The 22,303-nt window shown below is 37.0% G+C and overlaps 1 protein-coding gene across 1 annotated transcript in view; it reads right to left on the bottom strand.

Moving 5' to 3' along the window:
- MORC1 (MORC family CW-type zinc finger 1) overlaps positions 1 to 22,303 on the bottom strand; it is a 162,059-nt gene that overhangs the window by 104,175 nt on the left and 35,581 nt on the right. The window contains exons 9-11 of the mRNA XM_041748544.1: positions 15,943 to 16,068; positions 1,043 to 1,122; positions 79 to 149 (exon numbers count right to left, since the gene is read on the bottom strand). Coding sequence (XP_041604478.1) covers positions 79 to 149; positions 1,043 to 1,122; positions 15,943 to 16,068 — 277 coding nt within the window. The remainder of the gene's footprint in view (positions 1 to 78; positions 150 to 1,042; positions 1,123 to 15,942; positions 16,069 to 22,303) is intronic.

Raw genomic sequence — 22,303 nt, 5'->3', positions numbered from 1 at the left:
GAAGTAAATGATAAGAGACAACCGTTTGCAGGAAAAAGCAAATGACATTTCGCCATTTAAGAAGACTATGTGTCATACCTTGGCAGAAGACAAAGAAGTCCTGTCAGGCTGGTTTACTGTGATTTGTGCTTCTTTCAATACGAGATTAGCTGGAAGCAGAAGCAAGGTAATTACAACACCAGGAAATTCTTTCAAGCAATTTTAAGTGAGCAGCATATACATACACACACTCCAGCTGTAACCAGTGAGAATGGTTTACAGACAATAATCTCAGAGAATGGTTCACAGACAATAATCTCTATTCCTTCTATAGCTCTCCCACATGCCAGGTGTAGGTAGCCACACTGGGCTTCCTCTTTGGCGTTACAGTTGACAGGGCATAACTTTATACATACAAACTGAAGAGCTATGACTGAATGTCTGACTGAAAACTCTCTAAAATCCATGAAATATAAAGTTACTCCTTGCTCTTGGACCACTGGGAAAGGATGGCTTTGTCTTCATATGGGGGGAGTAAACATGTGGAACATTCCTTCTTAAAGCACATGTTGGGGTACTGGGTGGTTCAGCTGGTTAACTGTCTGCCTTTGGCTCAGGTCATGATCTCAGGGTCCTGGGATTGAGTCTCGCATTAGGTTCCTTGCTTAGCGGGGAGTCTGCTTCTCCCTCTCACTTTCTTCTGTGCTCTCTAATAAATAAATAAATCCTTTTTAAAAAAATAAAGTGGATGCAATGCTAATCTCTAAAATGATCTAAATCAGCATTATACCAATCAGAATTTCTAATATATATCAGTCTAGTTAAAGTGTGTACCTGGAATAATAGGAAGTAAATAATAAGATAAAACAATAATAATGATGAATAACGCCATGATAAAACAAAGCTAGAAATAGAAAAGTGTGTTATAAAGTTCCTTAGAGGCAGGAATTTGATTAATTGTGGTCATTCCTACAATGCTAGCACAGTATATATATCTCAGAATAAGCACACAATTAATGTTGGCTGAATGAACAATAATGATTAGCCATAGGTAATTACATACCAATCTTTACTGCTTCTTCTGCCTTTTTAACTTCATTTTTAAATACTTCTTTAAAAGAAGATGTGACATATAGATACTTTCTGAAAACAACAACAAAAAAACCATAATCAAGTCAGATTATCATTTTAAAATACTTAATATCCATAGAATATTCTTTAGGAAGAATATATACTCCAAATACACATAATTATTAATAAAGATTCATAGAATAAGTTGTATCCAACTGATAAATCAGCAAATTTTATACCTAGGAAGAAATTCCTTATCTTTTAATAGTTGACAATTTTGCTTTTGTAAGGGAACTTCAGGAGAGAAATAACAAAATTTCTGCCCCATACAAATGCTCAGGCAGAGGGAGAGTCTAAATCTATATGCTCTTGGCATGCCTGGGTGGCTCAGTTGTTTAAGCATCCTACTCTTGATTTCAGCTCAGGTCATGATCTCAGGGTCCTGGGATTGAGCCCCAGCATCAGGCTCTGTGCTCAGCGAGGAGTCAGCTTGAGGGTCTCTCTTTCCCTCTCCCATCGTCCCTCCCTCTGTTGTGCTCTCTAAAATAAATAAACAAATTTTTAAAATAAAAAATAATTTTAAAATAAATAAATAAATCTATACACCCTTGAGTCCAAGCCAGGGATAAGCAAATTATGGCTCATAGGCCAAAATGAGCCAGCAGCTTGTTTTTGGTATAGCCTGAGACCTACGAATGAGTTTTCAGGATTATTATTCTTTTTAAGGATTATTATATATTATATATATATATAAAGGAAAAAATAAGCATATACAAAAAGAGATGGATGTGACCAGATATTTACTATCAGCCCTTTATTATGAAAAGGTTTGCCAGTCCCTGGAATCTATACTTATAAGCAATGGCTTTTGAAAGGTAGCTTGATCTAGAATTGTATTTATATGGTCTGATTTTTAAATAATGCATGCAGTAATACAAATTTATCACTGTACAACAGGTCACATATAACTTAAATACCTATTAGCTCAAGTCTGTTTATAGTTTTAAGACTCTTGCATTATCTCAACAAACATGAAAAAAAAAAAAAAAAGGTGGACTGCCTGCATCCCAATCCTGTCTGAATTAAAGGCCTTTGTGTCCTTTAGGAGTAGTGTAAGACTAGGCACATTATTTCATTTCTTTTTTTTTTTTTTTTTTAAATTTTTATTTATTTATGATAGTCACAGAGAGAGAGAGAGAGAGGCAGAGACACAGGCAGAGGGAGAAGCAGGCTCCATGCACCGGGAGCCCGACGTGGGATTCGATCCCGGGTCTCCAGGATCGCGCCCTGGGCCAAAGGCAGGCGCCAAACCGCTGCGCCACCCAGGGTTCCCTCATTTCTTTTTTTTTTTAAGATTTTATTTATTTATTCATGACAGACACAGAGAGAGAGAGAGAGAGAGAGAGAGAGAGATTGAGAGAGAGGCAGAGACACAGGTAGAGGGAGAAGCAGGCTCCATGCAGGGAGCCCGATGTGGGACTGGATCCCCGGTCTCCAGGATCACGCCCTGGGCCAAAGGCGGTGCTAAACCGCTGAGCCACGGGGGCTGCCCCATTATTTCATTTCTTGTGACTCTACTTCCTTGTCTGCAAATGGGGAGAGTAACAGTGGTATCTATCTCACATGGTTGTTACGAGAATTAAAGTTGTCAATACACCTACTATCTAATACTATCTATTAATATCATATTAATTACTTGCTCCCTCAATGTGTGCTTTAGAGGGGAAATATGTTAAGAATGAAGAAATGAGAAGCTAGGGGTGCCTGTGTGGCTCAGTCGGTTAAGCATCTGCCTTTGGCTCAAGTCATGATCTCAGGGTCCTGGGATCAAGCCCCACATCAGGCTGCCCCTCTTTCCACTCGTGCTCTCTTTCTCTCAAATAAATGAAATCTTAAAAAAAAAAAAAGGAAAAGAAATAAGTAGCAAGATAAATTCCTTTTCTCTTAAGACTCTGAAAAATTTGTTGAAGTTTTTCCAGTTACTTACATGAATAGGCTTAATGTTCAAAAAAATAGCTAAATGTCATCCTATATTCATCTACTTTGATGGTTTAATGAATAGATCAAGTTATAATAACTAACTTTGTCTCCTTATGACTAACTTTAATGTTCATTTTCCAGTGGGATTATATAGTTAACCACAAGAAAGGAACACCCATAAAATCTAAGGTAAGGTAATCCTCAGTTTTTTCCCTTGATTCTCTTTTACAATGAACATTAGTTACTTAAGTCATAACCAAGGTATATTCCAAATCAGTCTCTATTACATTTAGAAAACAGCAGAACCTAACCTTTAAAGTAAAAAAAATATTGGTCTCTATCTACTGGAATTACCATTTTTCTTTAAATCACATATTAATCACCTAATCTGGTTTGAATCATTCATTTTAAAGCATTTTTTAAAATAAAGCAGAACTGAGGAGAAACTTTGAACAATGAAGTGATCCTTTAAAAATGCTATGAATTAAACTATTCAAGCATTTAATATACTCTGTGTTTACAATCCCAGAAAGTAAAAGTGGCACAAGAGGTGCCAACTGCACATTAATGTTTAATTTTAAACAACAAAGACCAAAACAACATATACTCTCTTCAGTGTCACTGAGACAAACAGGCTCCAGGTGATCTGGAACATCTCAGATGATCTGCAGAGTTTCACAATTTAAATTTTGCAGTTGTTGGGATGCCTGGGTGGTTCAGTGGTTGAGCATCTGCCTTTGGCTCAGGGCGTGATCCCGGGGTCCTGGGACTGAGTCCTACATCAGGCTCCCCTCAAGGAGCCTGCTTCTATCTCTATGTCTCTGCCACTCTATGTGTCTCTCATTAATAAATAAGTAAAATCTATTTTAAAAATTTACAATTGTTTAAACAATTATAAAAAGTTAAAAAAGAAATATATGTACTTGTGGAAATTCAGTATAATGAATCCATCCATTCTCATAAGGAAAGAATTTTCAGTCAATCCTCATCCATAATTAGGAATCTACTTCAGTGGACACTTCTCATTTTTCCTACTGGTGGACTCTTGCAGAATAAAAATGCCCTTAAAAGTCAGAGCAGGGGATCCTGGGGTGGCTCAGCAGTTTAGCACCTGCCTTTGGCCCAGGGCGTGATCCTGGAGTCCCGGGATCGAGTCCCGCATCAGGCTCCCTGCATGGAGCCTGCTTCTCCCTCTGCCTGTGTCTCTGCCTCTCTTCTCTCTCTCTCTCTCTTTCTGTGTCTCTCATGAATAAATAAATAAAATCTTTAAAAAGAAAAAAAGTCAGAGCAACATGCCTGGGTGGCTGGGTCAGTTAAGCATCTGCCTTTGGCTCAGGTCATGATCCCCATGATCCCAGGGGTATTGGGCTCCCTGCTCAGTGGGGAACTGCTTATCCCTCTCCGTCTGCCCCTGCCCCCTGCTTATCTGCACTCTCTCTCTCAAATAAGTAAATAAAATCTTAAAAAACAAAGATTTTTAATCTTTGTTAAGATTTTTAATCTTAAAAAGATCTTTGTTAAGATCTTTAATCTTTAAACATCTAATTTTTAATCTTCCAGGCAATGCATGCCCTGGAAGACAAGGAAGAGAATCCATCCGGCTGTCTATTCCTCCTTCCTTGCAGCTGAGGGCAGGGGAATGATGTTCCCCCTAGAACTGCACCTCCAGTTCCTCAATGGCTAGAATTCTTTCCAAATCCATTTCCCAAACTTCACTTTGACTTGACACCTCTGCTTCCACACTGTTTCTGCCTTCTCTTGAAACTACCACGTTCTGACACATTTTAGGCCTTCACTCTCCCTCAAACATTTCACCTTCTACTTCCCTGTTTCTTTCCATCATTGAAGCTGCATTCAAATACCTGATGTTCACTTTCTACATAAAGCAATCTACTGAATACTGTCTTCTCAAGGAGCTGAAAAAAACATAAGGTCAATGAAAACACTGAGGGAAATGAAAACTAAAACAATATATATGTTTTACTCCTTAGAATGGCAAAAATGAAAAAATAAAACATTATTAATAGTAAATGTAGATTTGGAAGCAGAAAAGGGCCCTTGGTGTAAGAATAAATTGGGTCTACTTCTTAGAAGGTAAATTAATGTGTGACTATATTCTAGCTCAAAAATTTACTTCTGTAGTCTGTTCCATAGAAAGAATGGCAAATTAGCATAAAGGCACATCTGTCCAATGATGCCCAAGTATGTCCAGTTCAGCATTGTAACAATAAAAACTCTAAAAATCTTAAATATATACAATAAAGTTAAATAAACCATAGAGTACTACATAATATATTTTAAAAAGAGAGAGGTAGGTCTCCAAGAAAATTTGTAAGTGAAAAGACCAAGCTGCGTATGAATTTTATGTTTTAAAAAAGAATTCTAAGTATAAAAGTTGTGTGCGTGCACACATGCATGTGTGTAAATGTGTGTAAGACAATCTGGAAGAGTATTTATAAAATTTCTAGCAGAGGTTCCCATTTGGGAGATTATGAATTGTTAGAGGACAGAGTGAATGACAAGTGGTAAGGGAGGATTTTAGTTATTTGATTTTTTTCCAAGATCTAACTCTGTACTATTTGAAGCTTTATTAATTTTATACTTTTAAAAGCAAAATAAAACTATTCCCCCTCAAGAGAAATAAAAATATGAAAAAAAACAGTAATTTTAAGGTTTTATGTTGCAGAAGTATAGAATATAGCATAATAAAGCATTCTGAGTGACTATTTCATTCATAACAATCTGTAAAAATTAAAAATTTATTGGCATTTAGTATTCACAAGTACAAAATTTGTGAAAAACATTTTGGCTAATACAAAATATAGTAGTTAAAATTTTTGAGTTGGTAAGACAGACACAAGTAAAGAAAACTACGATTCTGAACCTTTATTATGAAGAAAAACTTAGCCCACAGTTATGAACTATAACTATGTTGCAGTATTCAAGATCATAATTATTCTTTTTTAAATTATGTGAGTTTACTTGGTTTAGTGACACCATAAAATAGTTATAGTACTTAATTATACATCAAAACATGTAATGAGGCATGATCAAAAATTTTCTGCCCAGTATAATGTTGATAGCTCAACCTGGAAGTTACACGGACCACTCAAACGTATTACATCCAGAACAAGGAGAAAGGATTCCATTCACCATCACTCCTCACCCCTACCCTGCATCTTCCCTTTTCATTCCTAAGGTTGTGTTCAGGCAAAAAACTTAGAAGGCACTCATGACTCCTCATTTCCTCTCCACTCCACATCCAATCCATCAGCAAGTCTTGCTGGCTCTGTCTCTACAGCATCCTATAATCCAAACACTACTCATGACTCTACCACTCTACCACTACCACTCAGGCCACAATAATTTCTTACATGGAATACAGTAATGGTATCCTACGTCATCTTCCTTCCCCTTTTCTTATCCTATACAATTGACTCTCCACTCAGCAGCCAGAATAATCTTTTAAAAACATAAGTAATGCTGCGTTTCTCAAAGCTCTACGTTTTCAATACAACCACTTCTTGCCATGCTGCTCATCTACCTAATCTCTTCCCCATCACTGTGGCTCTAGCTATACTTGCCTTTTTACCCTACCTTTACAGCTGCTCTCCTCTCTTCCTGGAGAAAGCTTCCATAAAATTATTGCATGACTCCCTGTGGTATCCACCCCCGCAAGACATCCTCTAACAGCTACTACCCCTAGTATTCATGCCTTTGTGTAGTGCCCTCCCACACTGAATCCAGGCTGGCCTATGTGACCAAAAGAACATGGCAGAAGCAGTGGTATGCGACCTTTGAAGCTAGGTTCCAAAAGATGGCAGTTTCTCCTTTGTTCCCTTGAATTGCTCACTCTGGGAGAAGCCTGTTCCTGTGCCAGGAAAACACTCAGGAAGCCCTGTGCAGCGGTCCCTGCAAAGAGGAACCAACCAGCCTTCAGCAGCCCTATCAAAATCTCTCAGCAGCTTCAAGAGGGACCCTAAGATAAAAGCACCCGATAGAACCACTGTCCAATAACTGACTTATAGAAACTGAGAAATAACTAATGGTTACTTTTATTAATAAGCCACTAAATTTGGGAGTGATTTGTTATGCAAGGGTAGATAACACATTCACTCCCTCAGTTTATTTAGCTCTCTGCTCAAAGGTTACTTGCTTAGAACTAACCTCTTTCCTTGATTTCCTATCTCGGACAGTTACTCAACTCCTCTCCCTAGGTTTTTATTTCCTGTCCTGCTTTGTGTCTTTTCATAGCACTTAGAATTACCTACTATTTTATTTACTGTTTCCTTATTGTTTTTTTCTCCACTAGAATGTAAGCCTTATGAAGTCAGGAAATTTTCTGCTGTTGCTCATGCTCATTTGGGCTGTTGCCCAAATGCCTATGACACTGCCTCACGCAGAGCAGTCATTCCATTCACTTGTCATTATTCATTTGTACAGTAATAACTGATGTTTATTTGCGAATCTGTTGAGAACTGTGTTGAGTATTTTCATGTTTAAAACAAAACCTAGGGATCCCTGGGTGGCGCAGCGGTTTGGCGCCTGCCTTTGGCCCAGGGCGCGATCCTAGAGACCCGGGATTGAATCCCATGTCGGGCTCCCGGTGTATGGAGCCTGCTTCTCCCTCTGCCTGTGTCTCTGCCTGTCTCTCTCTCTCTGTATGACTATCATAAATTAAAAAAAAAACAACCTATTTTTATTTCCATCCTCACAACAACCCTAAGGGGCAGAGGAATTCCCAATGCACAGTAGAGAGGAAGTGCCAAAGGTCCACAATAGTAAATAGTAAATAACAATAGTAAATAGTAAAAAAAAAAAAAAAAGTAAATAAATAGTAAATCCAAAACTCAGATCCAGGTTGGGCTTATCCATATTTCATTTGCATCTGCTATCGTATACCAACAGATTATTATATAATTAAGATCATATAAATTCATGAAGGGACACATAAGATGCACAGTTTATAAAATAAATACTTTTCAAGTATTATTAGTCTACTTAGGTGGGTGGGATCTGAGGGAGTAGGAAGCACACCCCCAAAATTGAAAGACTGCCCAACAAGCATAGTACTACAGAGTAGTCAACAGGAAACCATAAACTTAGTGTCCCTGGATAACTTACGAAGAACCATGCTGCTCCTATGAAAGCAAGATGACTCCAATTCCATATCGTGTGGGCTCCTCTCAGTGTTATGGGTCTATGACAAACAGTTTTAATGAAGAACAAAGATCTTCAGACATTTTAGCTCTGTCTACCTTAAAGAGTTTTCAGAAGTGACCATTTTACATCTGTCTTTAGACCTAATATGCAGAGATATAATGCCTGCATAAATCTGAGAGCTAGCTCTCTACTAAAGCTAAAGAATGCAAAGCCAAAGAAAATCAGTGCTGATTCCTAAAATCAAGTAACTTGGCCATATATCAGCTTGTCTGTGTTAATACAAATAAACAATATTTAAGACTTCAAGAAATACAGACTTACAAAGCTTTTAAGTTGAAAAAGATCTTAGGAATTACCTAGCTAAAATTCATCCAAAAGTAATAATTTCTTCTATAATCTAGACTCTTCCAGGAGCAAATCTGTCCTCACCTTGGGTGGGATTTCCTTCCACTGTTAAAGAGTATGAACTTCATTAATCTCATGCCACACTTATGGCTCTGAGTTGCTATATCTCATGCCATGTGTGTCAGAAGAAACTAAATTTGCTGTCCTAGACACACTAGATTCGTATTCTGGATATTAAATCTCCTAGCTGAACCAGAGACTGTTCAACCACAGTCTGCGACATGAGCAATCAAACCCCTCTGGTGTGTCTCATCTCCAAACTCTATCCAATTGAGAAGTTTTGAATTTGATCGTGGAAAATCTACTCTTAGAGGAACAAGTGCTAGGTACATCCAGCAGAGACAGCTGAGTAGAGCCCAGCTGTATCCAGAGCAACACTGGCCTGCTGTTTCATTTCTCCAGAATGCCCCCCATGGAATATTCCTTGTGGAAATACTTATGGAAAGGTGGCAGTGAGGCAGTTGTTTACTTGACTTGTGTTAACTTGACTTCTCTGAATATCCTTATACTAAACACTAATGGAAAACGGTAATCTGTGTCTCTTCCTTGCAAAAACACCCTAACACTGTCATGCTGAGCTGGGTTTGTCTTCAACTCCTATCCAGCCATTCAAGTTCTGCCCTCTGGAGTTCCAGCTATCACATGATAATACTAACACATTTTCATTCAGGCCCTTCTCTCCTCCATAAAATGATGCTCAATTACATCAATGACTCCCTGCCAGATAGTTCACTTCCTATGAGCTAGTAAATTCACATAACCTCCCAAAGTATCCCCATCTAAATGTGGCCCTCCAGACATGGTATAAGCAGGACATGGTTTATCAGTACTCTCACCATCTTGTTCTGCTCACTAAGTTCCATAAACATTTTTAGCAAATTGGTCACACTGTCAGCTAATCCTAAGCTTATAGTCAATTAAGACATCTATAATTTTTATTTTTTCACAAATCACTTTTAAGTCTATGCTTATATGATAGATTTTTTTAAATCTAAACTCAAGTCTGTATATTAGTTATACTACATTTATCTTTTGGACTTAAACTCTTTCATTTCTTGTTTCTGTTACACCTAATGGAAGATATTCCTCCTAGTTCAGGGTCAAATATGAATTCAAACATGTTTGTTTTTTACCAAGTTACTGATAAAAAATACTGAACAGAATATGATCAAGGAAGGAAACCAGTGATATGACACCAGATTAAATCTGTCCATACGGTAAATACCAAATACCAGATGTAACAGTTTATTGGAACCCCAAAGGAAACTTGACAAAGGTGCAAGCCTCCCATGGTTGAGTATCTGCCTTAGGCTCAGGGGGTGATGCTGGGGTCCTGGGATCAAGTCTCACATCAGGCTCCCTGCAGGGAGCCTCCTTCTCCCTCTGCTTACATCTCTGCCTCTGTGTGTTTCTCATAAATAAACAAATAAAATCTTTCTAAAAGAAAAAAAAAAAGGGATCCCTGGGTGGCGCAGCGGTTTGGCGCGATCCAGGAGACCCAGGCGCGATCCTGGAGACCCGGGATCGAATCCCACATCGGGCTCCCGGTGCATGGAGCCTGCTTCTCCCTCTGCCTGTGTCTCTGCCTCTCTCTCTCTCTCTGTGACTATCATAAAAAAAAAAAAAAAGAAAGGTGAGCAAAAAATATACTAGAATGAAAACAGCTATCTCTTGATACCAGTAATTTAGGTAGATGAAATCCAACTCACTAGATAATTCCCTGAGAAAATAGAGACAAATCCACATTTTTCTTTGGCTTAAACCATTTTTTACCCAAACTCACTAAGAAAGAAATAATTGAATTTTAAAATTGATTTATCCAGGAGACCCTTAATATTTCACAGAAGAATGAGACTGATGGAAAGGAAGTATTACTTTGATATGAACTGGAAAACAAACAGAAGATTTCTTAAGGAAGCCTCAGGCATGATATACTTCTTTTCAACTATTATCTACAGTATAATCAGAAATCAAAAGTAAAGCAGAGAATCAGTCCAAGATGGCAGCAGAGGAAGACCCTGATCACCTTCTCCCATGGATATGCTGAATCTATACCTACACATACAGAAATTCTTCTTGAAGAAGAACTGAGGCTGACTGAACCAGGATCTGCACAGCAAACAATAGAGGGACCATAGAGAAGGGTAGGAAAAAGAGACAATATCAAGAGAAATCCCACCCTTGATGTGGCAACATGCAGCTGGGAGGGATATCATTGAGGGGCCCATGTATAGACTCACCCATCCTGGGGCACAGTGAAAAAAAGAATAGTTTAAAGGGCAACAAGACTGTAAGTGAAGGAAATCCATTTATAAACCCTAGAGCACCTACCAAATGGGTGGGGAACTGCTGGAACTCTCTCCAGGGTCAAAGATATCTGGATGAGCACCATTTTTTACATTCCCTCTCCACCTTAATAGCACAAATGAGAGCAGGGTCCAGTTATACTAGCCAGCCTACCACAGTGTGTGCCTCAGGCCCCTGGCCCACACCAGCTTCAGCCATATTCTCAAAGCAGCCCCAACATGCTCTGGGACCTGCACAGCCTTGCCTGATCCAATTATCCTTCCAAGGCAGCCCTGGTATGGCACACCCCAGCCCACACCCTGTCCGGCTGGCCTTTTAAAGTCACCGACAAAGCACACAGAGTCTACTCAAAGGACACACTTATACAAGGCCATTACTTCAAAACATGGACAGGTAGCTGTTCCATGTAATCTTTTCCAAATAAAAAAACAAATAAGATTAAATTCCAGGATAAAAACTCTAATGAAACAGAGATAAGTAATTTTCCTAGTCAAGAGTTCAAAGTAAAAAAAAAAAAAAAAAAAAAAAAAAAAAAAAAAAAAACAAAAAAAGAGTTCAAAGTAATGATTATAAAGATGTTGATTGAACTCAGAAGACTGGAGAAACAGTGGGAATTTCAACAAAGAGTTAGAAAATATAAGAATCAACCTGAGCTGAAGAATATAATAAATGCAATGAAAAAATACACTAAAGGAAAATCAACAGCAGACAGATAATATAGAAGAATCATCAACAAACTGAAAGATAAAATAGTGGAAATCACTCAATCAGAACAAAAAGAGAAAATAATTTTTTAAAATGAGGGTAAATTTAAAAATCTCTAGAAAATATCAAGTGTACTAAGATACACATTACAGGAGTCCCCAAAGGAAAAGAGAAAGGAGCAAAAAAATTTGAAGAAATAATGACTGAAAATTTCCCTAACCTGGGGAAGAAAGTGCAGAGTCCTAGACAGGATGAACCCAAAGAGATTCATAGCAAGATGATAACTAAAATGGCAATTTTTTTCTCATATTATTCCAAAAAATTTAAAAGGGAGGAATGTTTCCAAACTCATTTTGTGAGGCTAGCATTATTCTGATAACAAAACCAGACAAAGACACCACCAAAAAAGAAATTTGCAGGCCAATATATCCCTATTGAACATACATGCAAAAGTTCTCAACGAAATATCAGCAAGCCAAATTTGAAAATACATTAAAAGGATCATACACCATGATCAAGTGGGATTTATTCCAGGGATGCAAGGATGGTTCAATGTCCACAAAAGAGAGGATAAAAATTATATGATTATCTCAATCGATACAGAAAAAAGAATCTAACAAAATTCATTTATGAAAAAAATTCTCAACAAAGTGGGTGTAGAAGAAACATATCTCAATATAAAAATAACCCACAGGTAACATCACAGTCAATGGTGAAAAGGTGACAGCTTTACCTATATGACCAGGAACAAGACAAAGATGCTCACTCTCACCACCACTTTTATTTAACATAGTACTAGAAGTCCTAACGACAGCAGTTAGGCAAGGAAAAGAAATAAAAGGCATCCACATTAGAAAGAAAGAAGTAAAACTTTCATTATTTACAAATAAGATGATATTACATATGAAATACTTTTTTTTACATATGAAAAAACTTAAAGAGATCACCAAAAAACTAATAAATGAATTTGGTAAAGCCTCAAGATACAAACCTAACATACAGAAATTGGCTGTGCTTTAAAGGGAAAAAGAGAGAGAGAGAGAAGCCAAGAAATAGACTTTTAATTACAGAGAACTGATTACCATAAGGCAAGAGGGGTGGGGAGTTGAGTTAAATATATGATGAGGATTAAGGAGTATGCCACTGGGTGATATATGGAAGTGCTGAATTGCACCTGAAACTAATATAACACTCTAAAATTAATTTGCTGCATTTCTATACACTGATGATGAGCCATCAGAAAGAGGAATTAAGGAAACAATCCATTTATAATTGCATTAAAAAATAAAATACCCACGAATAAATTTAACCAAGGAGGTGAAAGATCTCTACTCTAAAGACTTTCAGACACTGATGAAAGAAACTGGGGAAGACAAAAATGAATGAAAAGATGTCTCAATGTCATAGATTAGAAGAATTAACATCATTAAAATGTTCATACTACCCAAAGCAATTTATACATTCAATGCAATCCTCATCAAAATACCAGTGATATTTTTCACAAAACTAGAACAAAGAGCCCTAGAATTTGTATGGAACCACAAAAGGATGCCAAATAGCCAAAGCAATCTTGAGGAGAAAGAAATAAAGCTGGAGGTATCATGCTTTCAGATTTCAAATATACTACAAAGCTATAGTAATCAGAATAGTATGGTTCTGGTATGAAAACAGATATACAGATCGATGGAAATGTATGGAGAGCCAAGAAATAAACTCACAGATATATGGTCAATTCATCTATGATAAAGGAGGCAAGAATATACAATGGGGAAAATACAATGTCTTCAATACATGGTGTTAGGAAAACTGGACAGCTACATGTTAAAGGACGAACTGGATCACCATCTTATAACATATACAAAAATAAATTCAAAATGGATTTAAAGTATGACTTGAAGACCTGAAATCATAAAACTCCTAGAAGAAAACATAGACTGTAAACTCTTTGGCATTGGTATTAGCAATATTATTATTTTTTTAGCAATATTATTTTAGAACAGTCTTATCAAGCAAGGGAAACAAAGACAAAAATGAACAAATGGGTTTACAACGAACTAAAAAGTTTTTGCCCAGCTGAGGAAACCATGAATAAAATGAAAAGGCAACTTACTGAATGGGAAAAGATATTTACAAATCAAACAATCAATAATAAGTTAATGTCCAAAATACATAAAGAACTTACACAACATAGTATCCAAAAGAAAAAAAATACAAACAACCTGGTTAAAAAACAGGTGGACTTCAATAGACAATTTTCTAAAGAAGACATACGATGGCCAAGAAACACATGATAAGATGCTCAATATCACTACTCAGCAGTGAAATGAAAATAAAAATCACACTGAGATATCACCTCACATCTGTCAAACTGGCTATCATCAAAAAGACAAAAAATAACAAGTGTTGGCAAAGATGCAGAGAAAAAGAAACCCTTGTACACTGTTGGTAGGACTGTAAAATAGTACAGCCAAATTTCTCAAAAACAAATTTCTCAAAAAATTTCAGAAAGAATTACCATATAACCGAGCAATTTCACTTCTGGGTATTTATCCAAAGAAAACAAAAATATTTCAAAGAGATATATGCACCCCTGTGTTCATTGGAGCATTATTTACAACAGCCAAGATATGGAAGCAACCTGTGTCCATCAACAAATGAATGGATTAAAAAAAAATGTAAACATAAACCTACCTACACACACACACACACACACACACACAGAATGTCACTCAGCCATAAAAAAAATGAAATATTAAAAAAAAAAAGAAATATTGCCATTTGCCATGACATGGTTGAAACTATAATATTATGCTAAATGAAATAAGTCATAGAAAGACAATATAATTTCATTTGTATGTGAAATATAAAAAACAAATCAACCAACAAGACAAAACAGAAACAGACTGATACTGATAAAAGAAACAAAATATTGGTTACCAGAGGAAGGAGAGGTTGGAAGCAGGCAAAACAGGTGATGGGAATTAAAAGGGACAAGCTTCCAGTTATAAAATAAATAAGTCATCAGGGAATATAGTAAAAATACTGTAATAACTTTGTATGGTGACACATGATAACTAGACTTATTCACCAGGGCATACAATTAAGAGATCTATAACTTTAATATTGATATTGGTATGAGTAATTGCAAGATCCTAGGACAGCCACTACTTTTTCATGCAAAAAAAGACAACATAACAAATGTAGGTCTATTAGAAAGTTAGTGTGGTATAGGGGAAGGAGCACTGAATGAATTGGTCAAGAATTTGAAGCCAGAATACTGAGCTCTTGTCTGGTTGTGACATTTCCTGATCTCTGAGATGGTGATTATTAAACACAACCCACAAAGTCGCCACAAAAAAACAAAACAATGCATATAAAAAGATATATATATATATGCCTTTTTATAGAGAGAGAGAGAGAGAGAGAGGGAGAGAGACAGCATATAGGCATTAAATGTTTCTCCCAGTAGATATTAAGCTCCTCAAAACCAGAGCTAATCTTACCTTTTTTATGCTTTGGATAATCTTTGGATAACTGTTTTGGTGAGTAAATGAAGACCATCCAGGAAGAATACACACACACACACACACACACACACACACACAAAGACTGTTATGATTGCATATATAGTTGGGCAAGGTAAATTTTATAATATGTAAATGTTGGCTTCTAAAAAGTTTATGTTGGTACAAACTTCCGGTTACAAAATAATTAAGTCATAATTAAGTCATGGGGATGTAATATACAGCATAGTTAACAATACTATATTGCATATTTGAATGTTGCTAGTGAGTAGATCTTAGAAGTTCTCATCACAAGAAAAATTTGTAACTATGTCTGGTTATGTATGTTAACTAGTTTATGGTAAAATATAAGTGAACCAAATTTGTGTTTATAAATATGTTCATTCTACACATAATATATACACACATATATGTATAATTTAATAGTTCAAATACCTTGGGTAAACAGAACACATAGTGAACTATGATTTTTTTAATGGAACTTATCATAAACAAAGAACCTAGGATTCATAAAAAAATTAATTCCTACTTCGAATGATTCTCTAACTTCAGAGAGTTCACGGCAGTGTGTTGTTATTATGGCCAAATATTTGTTACACATGATTACTCTTCAGCAAACCTTTCAGAGGCAGTCTGAATTTTATTTACAAGAGTATAAACCTTGCCATCAAATTATAAAATCTTACTATCAAATTGTAAAATTCTTATCAAATCACCTATCAAATCACCTTGACAATTTGGGGAAGGGGGGGCAATATTGATTTTATAATAAAAACTCTATGAAGTTAATTGAAAGAAAGTGAGTTACCTGGGTCTGTAGAGGCAATAGCATAGGTGTTTTGTTTTAACTCTTTTGGCCTGAATGAATATTCTCATCCAAGGTTCAAAATACAGAACAGATGTGTAGGCTCTGAATGACCATCTCTCTGGAAAACTAGAATAGAAAATATCAAAAGGCACACTGTAGAGGATGCACCAGCAAACCTTGCAATACTCACATACCTCATTAGGCAGGCTTCTAAATGCAAAGGGCTATATAAATCACCTATACTTTGATTAGAACTGAATTTTTGTTGGCAACTGATGCTAAGTAGACGTACACCAGCAATAGAAAATACACTATCCATTAAAGCTATTGGATCAAAAGGGTAAAACCAATTCAAACAAAACTATCCCCCTGTTCAAAAATAACAGGAGGGAAAAAAAAATCTAGGCCCCCACGAATAAGAAACATTTCCATGAAGTTACTATAAACAGAGAAATACAATAAAAATGCTTAATTTGCATGGGAAATCATGAACAATAAATATTAAACTTCATTCTGTAAGTGCAATAAGTATTAAGTATTTATGGCCAGCCGAGGGGAGAAGTCTGATGATGTGGTGAGTGAGAGAGGAGAAAGGAGAAAATTAAAGGACAGAAAGGCAATAAAGCGGGAGCAGACATAACGTAAATAGCCTTGTGAAGGAAGCTACCCCTGTAAAACCACAGGTTGCTGGGAAATCACTGTGTTGCTGTATACTAACTCCAGGGACGCTCCCTATTAGAGCCCATTTATGAACTGTAAATCCTCTCCAATTAGATGAGAAATAAAGATCAAAAACAAGCCCAGCTGTGCTTGGGAAGTAGCGTTCTTTATCTACTGGGCCCCAGAAAAGATTACTATGAAGGGTACAAGGTCAAACAGAAAGGAGGGAGCCCTACGCCCACCATGTTTACAATACTACTTCAGTCCAGAGGGAGACAAAGATGATGAAAAAAAAAAAAAAAACAGAAAGCTTGTCTAAGGGGGACTGCTCAACAGAGTCACAGATCACTACCAGTTACTCCATAAGAAAGGGCAGAGCTTTAAGGAATTTACCAAAATGAAGATAAAGCCGGTAAGAAATCCAAAGATTTCCTGGCTGGTCATAAGTTCCTTTAGGAATTCTTTAATTGTTTAAAAAGAAATTATTTTCAAGAAAGACTTGAGTAGAATTTCCCAATAAAATATATATAAATGTATCTGGTCCATGGCTATTATTCCATAAATACTACTGTATCTTGAACATGACCAGAGAAGCTATCTGTATTACGGTATAGCAACATAATACCGTAGGTGGCTTTTACTACACCAGAAGTTACACAGTCAAGTAAATCCTCACCTGTTAAAAGAAAAGGGGGGGGGGGAAGTGTCACCTTGGGACACTATAAATATTCCAAGGGCTTCAAATCCTTTCTGGATCTCTTGATTAAAAATTGCCCTTAGAACCAGTAGCTTTCTTTGACTCTCCTAAAAGCTAACACATTTCTGTCATTTGAGAGTAAAAGTCAAAAGTAATTCAAAGCCAAGTTTGAGAATTTGAGAAATAATGATGAGAGATCAAATTGGGCTAGACAAGTTTAGGTTTAAAAAAGACATTATACAAAAAAAAAAAAGATATTAAAACAAATAAGGAAACAAGTATTTCTACCATTTGATAGCTCACTTTTTGTCCTCATCCAATAAATATCTATAGGTAAACAGGCATAGCAGGTGTGCTGGTGATCCTCAGGATGTCCTCTATGTTAGGAAATTCACTGGAAGGGCTCATGGGATTTAGCACAGATCCTTGGCGATCTGGCCACCACTTAACTTGGGCAGTGGTGGGCAGCCCCACCAAGTGCCAGCTGTAGTTACTGTAGGCATTGAGGACCACTCTCAGTTCTCTAGATATGGGTCAGGCTTTCTTATACCCAATTCCTTGGCCATTTTTGGCTAACTCCTTTTACCCTCCTCACAGTGCAACTTGAGATCTCCTAACCTCTTAAAGCCTTCCCTCACTCCACAAGATTGGGTGAATCATGTGGCTTTGGTGCTCCCCTTCTTCTTCTGTGACTCCCCATCAGAGCACTTGCCACTTAGTGGTGTGTCACTGTCACTGTCACTATTTTTAACTAGTTTACAACCCCTCCCGGTTGTAAACCCACGAGGCTAGCATCCTCATCAATAAATATTTGTTGCATCAATGATATTTATTCAGGACTTTCTTGGCTTAATTTAGAATGAACAACAGGGATTTCCCTTTACAAGAAAGACTTTTAATGATTGATCATCTTCAATGATGATACTATCAATTTTTATAAATAAAGCCAGTTACTACGGAAACTGAAATAGAAGTGTACTAAGTTATCTTCAAAAGATGTAAGAAAAAAAAAAAAGATGTAAGAAAAAAAATACTGTTATTTTCCACCAACCAGGAACTACTTCACATATTTTTCTCAAGAAGTGTTCTCTTGTTTGCTTTCTTTTCTGTCCTGAATCTTGCCAGAAGTGCCATATCTCTTCATCTGTATCTCTCTCTCATTTTTCTATTTAACTGGCTATAATCAACTAAAGAAAAGAAGAGAGGGTGCTCCCCCCCAACAGGTGCATGCACAGTCACATGATAGATATGGGGAAGTAAGAGTGTTTTAAGCCAGAAACTGGCTTGAAAGTTTGTGGAATATAACAGCAGATGGAATAGTCTATGCGTTTGTCGCTTGCTTAGCATTTGGGAATTCTTAAGAAGTCTCTAAATCAGTCTCCAGCTGTGGCTGTGGCCTCGGTGTGGCCTCTTTCTTCTCCCAATCTATCCACAGTGTTTTGTTGCTGTTTTAAGTGTTGCTCCATATGTGGCCTATCATGGGTAGGTTGGTGTGGTCACCAAACTGTAAAGGACAGGAAAGGGGCCAGAAAGAGAGGTCCTGTGGCCGTATCATATCTCCTTTATCTACTAATTCAGATTCTCTGTGGCTGGAGTCTGAGAATGTAAATTTTAAGTTACCCAGGTGATTCCTTTAACTCTGCAAGTTTTGAGAATCACTGCTTGGTAGACATGCTGGACAGGGCAGTATGTAAAAATGGTTGTCTGAAAGAGAGAAGCAGTATTTGGATATAGGACACCCTCTACATCTATCCACAATGGGTACACAGACAACAGACTCCCATTGAACTGCCCTTGTAAGGTCCACAGTTGACAAAAATGACTCTAAACTCCAGGCAATAAGTTAGATTCCTTTTGGAATAGCTCAGAAGTGCCATATTTTTATTCATGAAAATACTGCATATTATAACCAAAATTGTTTTCTAAATTTATTGCTAAAGTCCCTACAAAATCTCTGAGGAGTCCTTAAAGTTGAAATTAACAAGGCCTATATTATCTTGAATATAAGGAAGTTCATAAGGATTTTTAACTAGTTTAGATTCTGAACTATGAAGGGGCTAACCAAATTTAATACTAGGGTGGATTATACCTAAGAGAAATGTCAACTCAAAGAGGTAATTTAAAAGAAAAGTTATAAGCTATGCAAATTAATGAAAGTGCTTGTCATAACCATGCTATGGCAAGCAGCACATTATAATTTGAAGCTGTAACTTCAGTTAAGACATAAACTAGAGACGTTATGGAATACTGCCCAATGACTGTCAATTTAGGAACACACTGGCAATGTGGAATCTAATTTTAACACATTACTTAGCACAAAATTTCAACTCCATTATTCCACATTATATCATCACTCAGCGTTGTTTTTTAAGATGGGTTCCTCCAGTTGCCTGAGATCCTAAGCCATGATGGATTCCAGGGGTATGACAAGCCCCTTCAGTGACAGCCAATTCCATGACATGCCTTTTTTACTAGAGTCTATGCTTTCTTGCATTTTCTCATAAAGTTGAATATGTAAAATACTTATAATCTTAAAAAGACAGGTCACAAAAGCAACATGGCACAGGGAAATCACATGCATAATAGAACAGGTACAATGTTCACATGGTCTTAACCCCCAAAAGGGAATCAGGAAAAATGTTATAGGAGTGATCAAGTCTTCACAATTTGGAACCCAAAAGAAATTTCAAAGGTAACAGGAGCACTTCACAAAATTTCCCAAAATCCCCTCTTGCCCCTAATAAAGATCTCCAATGATCTTCAAGGACAGAGGAGAGTAGAAGCCACTACTAAGAGCGCCAGTACCATCCAATGAAAGTAGATACTTTCACACATCCTTAGAAAATTACTTAGACATTGGCATTCAATTCAGTTTACCTGAATTCACTTGTTGCTTGTTATATATCAGACACTGGGTTAGTTTCCAAAGTACTATAACAGTAGTGCCAGAAAGAAGTGTTGTAGGCAAAAGCAGAATGGAGGCAACTAAAATGCATTTGGAACTTCCATGTGCCAGGTACTGTGTCTATTCTATTTCTACAGCATTGATACTAAGTAGATGATGCTATATACAGTCTCATTTTTGTAGATGTAAACAGTGAAGTTGAAGTTCAGAGGCCATAGATAATTTATCACTAGAATGAAAGCTCTCCCAATAGAATTCACGCCATTTTGGGGCAGAGATATTTGTGTTTTGTTCCCTAATATATCGCCCAGCTCCTAAAACAAGGCCTGACACTTAATAAATATCTACTGAATGAGTGAAGGCAAAATGAATCCATCTACAGCCAGCTACTCAGGGGAAGGACCAGGACTAGAAACCAGTTCTAAGCAACTATAGAGTCCATTCTTTCTATAATGTACCAGTTGCCTCCAGGGAGGACTGGCCTGAGGAACGGTGCTGCAATGTGACTTGGAGTGGGCATCAGAGGATCAACAGCCGCACCTCCCAGGACTCTCCTGCCTGTGAGCCTGAGGTTCTGGTTCTTTCAACTTAATGGACAGAACTGGACTCACGGGTCTGGTGTCCACATTTTTAAATTGTGTTTGTACCTTACTAGACACAGGAAAAGTTAATATGGCAATAGACTGCAAATGCCCCTCCCCCCAATCCTCAGTTTGGCTTCATGTCTCTGCTGACAGATCATGCCATTACATATAGGACTATTTAAAAAAAAATCAAAGACATAGACAGAATCAAGTGGGAATTATGAACACATACTTGTCTCCTGCTGAAACCCAACAAAGAATAGTAAGGAGCGCTGTGTGCCTAGAGAGGAGTGGGACAAGTAGTCAGATTACAGAGGACAATATCACATAGGATACAGCAGAGCATTATAAAGACCTTCACTTTCCCTCTGAGTCTAATGGGAAGTCACAGGGAACTCTTGTCTAGAGAGTTTTTTAAAGACTGCTATGGCTGCTAGAATCGCAAGGTTGGCATAATTTTCAAAGGATGAAAGGGTGGGAGCAAAGAGACCTGTGGCTTGGTGGAAGGCCCTCTAAAATAACCCCCGGGGGAGACTTGACAGTGGGCTAGACAAGGATAGCAGTAGAGGAGATGCTAAATGGCTAGGTCTAGATCTATTTGAAGGCAGAACCAATGTGAAATAAGCAAGTTAGAAGTCCCCCAAGAATCTGCAGGACAAGATTCCTGAGTATGAAGAATTTTTAAAAAGTCAAAACCCACAGATAGACACTTTGTGGAATTTCATTTAAAGTTAAGAGAACTCCTAAAAGCTATTTGGTGTGGGGCGGGGGGAGGAATGAGTAATTTACAAAAATTCAGTAATGACATCTACATCAGACTTCTCATTAACAACATGAATTCAAGAAGTCAAATGAGCAACAGTGCTGATGGAAAGAAACTTTAATTTTTTTTAAAGTAGGCTCTACGCCCATTGTGGAGCCCAACTCTGGGCGTGAACTCACAACTCTGAGATCAAGACAGGTCTACGACCAAGAGTCAAGTGCTTAACCTACTGTGCCACTCAGGTGCTCCAAAACATTGATTTTTGAATCAATGTTTCTTTACTCATTTAAACAAATATTAATAAGGAAAGGGAAAATATAGACACTTTTAAGGATACAAGTTTCCAAAAAACTTACCTCCAATGTACTCTGAAATAATTATTTGAGGATATAACCCAGCAAATGAACTAATGAGTGAATAAAAAGATAAAGGATGAAAAATGGTGTGGTAAGCAAAGAAAAATAATAAATCTTATAATTTAGTCTAAATAATTTAGTCTAAATAATAAGTCTATTTATGCAGGGTATGATATAATATTGTAAAGTGTTATAAATAAATTCAAACAGAATAATAATCAGAAAAGGTAGAACTGGTATGGGAGCATATTAATTAACTTTACACTATGATAAGAAGACTAAATTTAGATATGTTTATTTAAAATGTAAGGTAATCCACTGTGAAAAACAGAATGGAACAAATAATTTTCAAATACTGAAATAGAAAAAAAAATGAAACTTCCTTCTTGGCAAAAA

Source organism: Vulpes lagopus, chromosome 1 (assembly GCF_018345385.1).
Source record: "Vulpes lagopus strain Blue_001 chromosome 1, ASM1834538v1, whole genome shotgun sequence".
Lineage (NCBI taxonomy): Eukaryota > Metazoa > Chordata > Mammalia > Carnivora > Canidae > Vulpes > Vulpes lagopus.
Note: the sequence above shows the minus strand (reverse complement) of the source record. Positions and strands in the feature narration are given on the sequence as shown.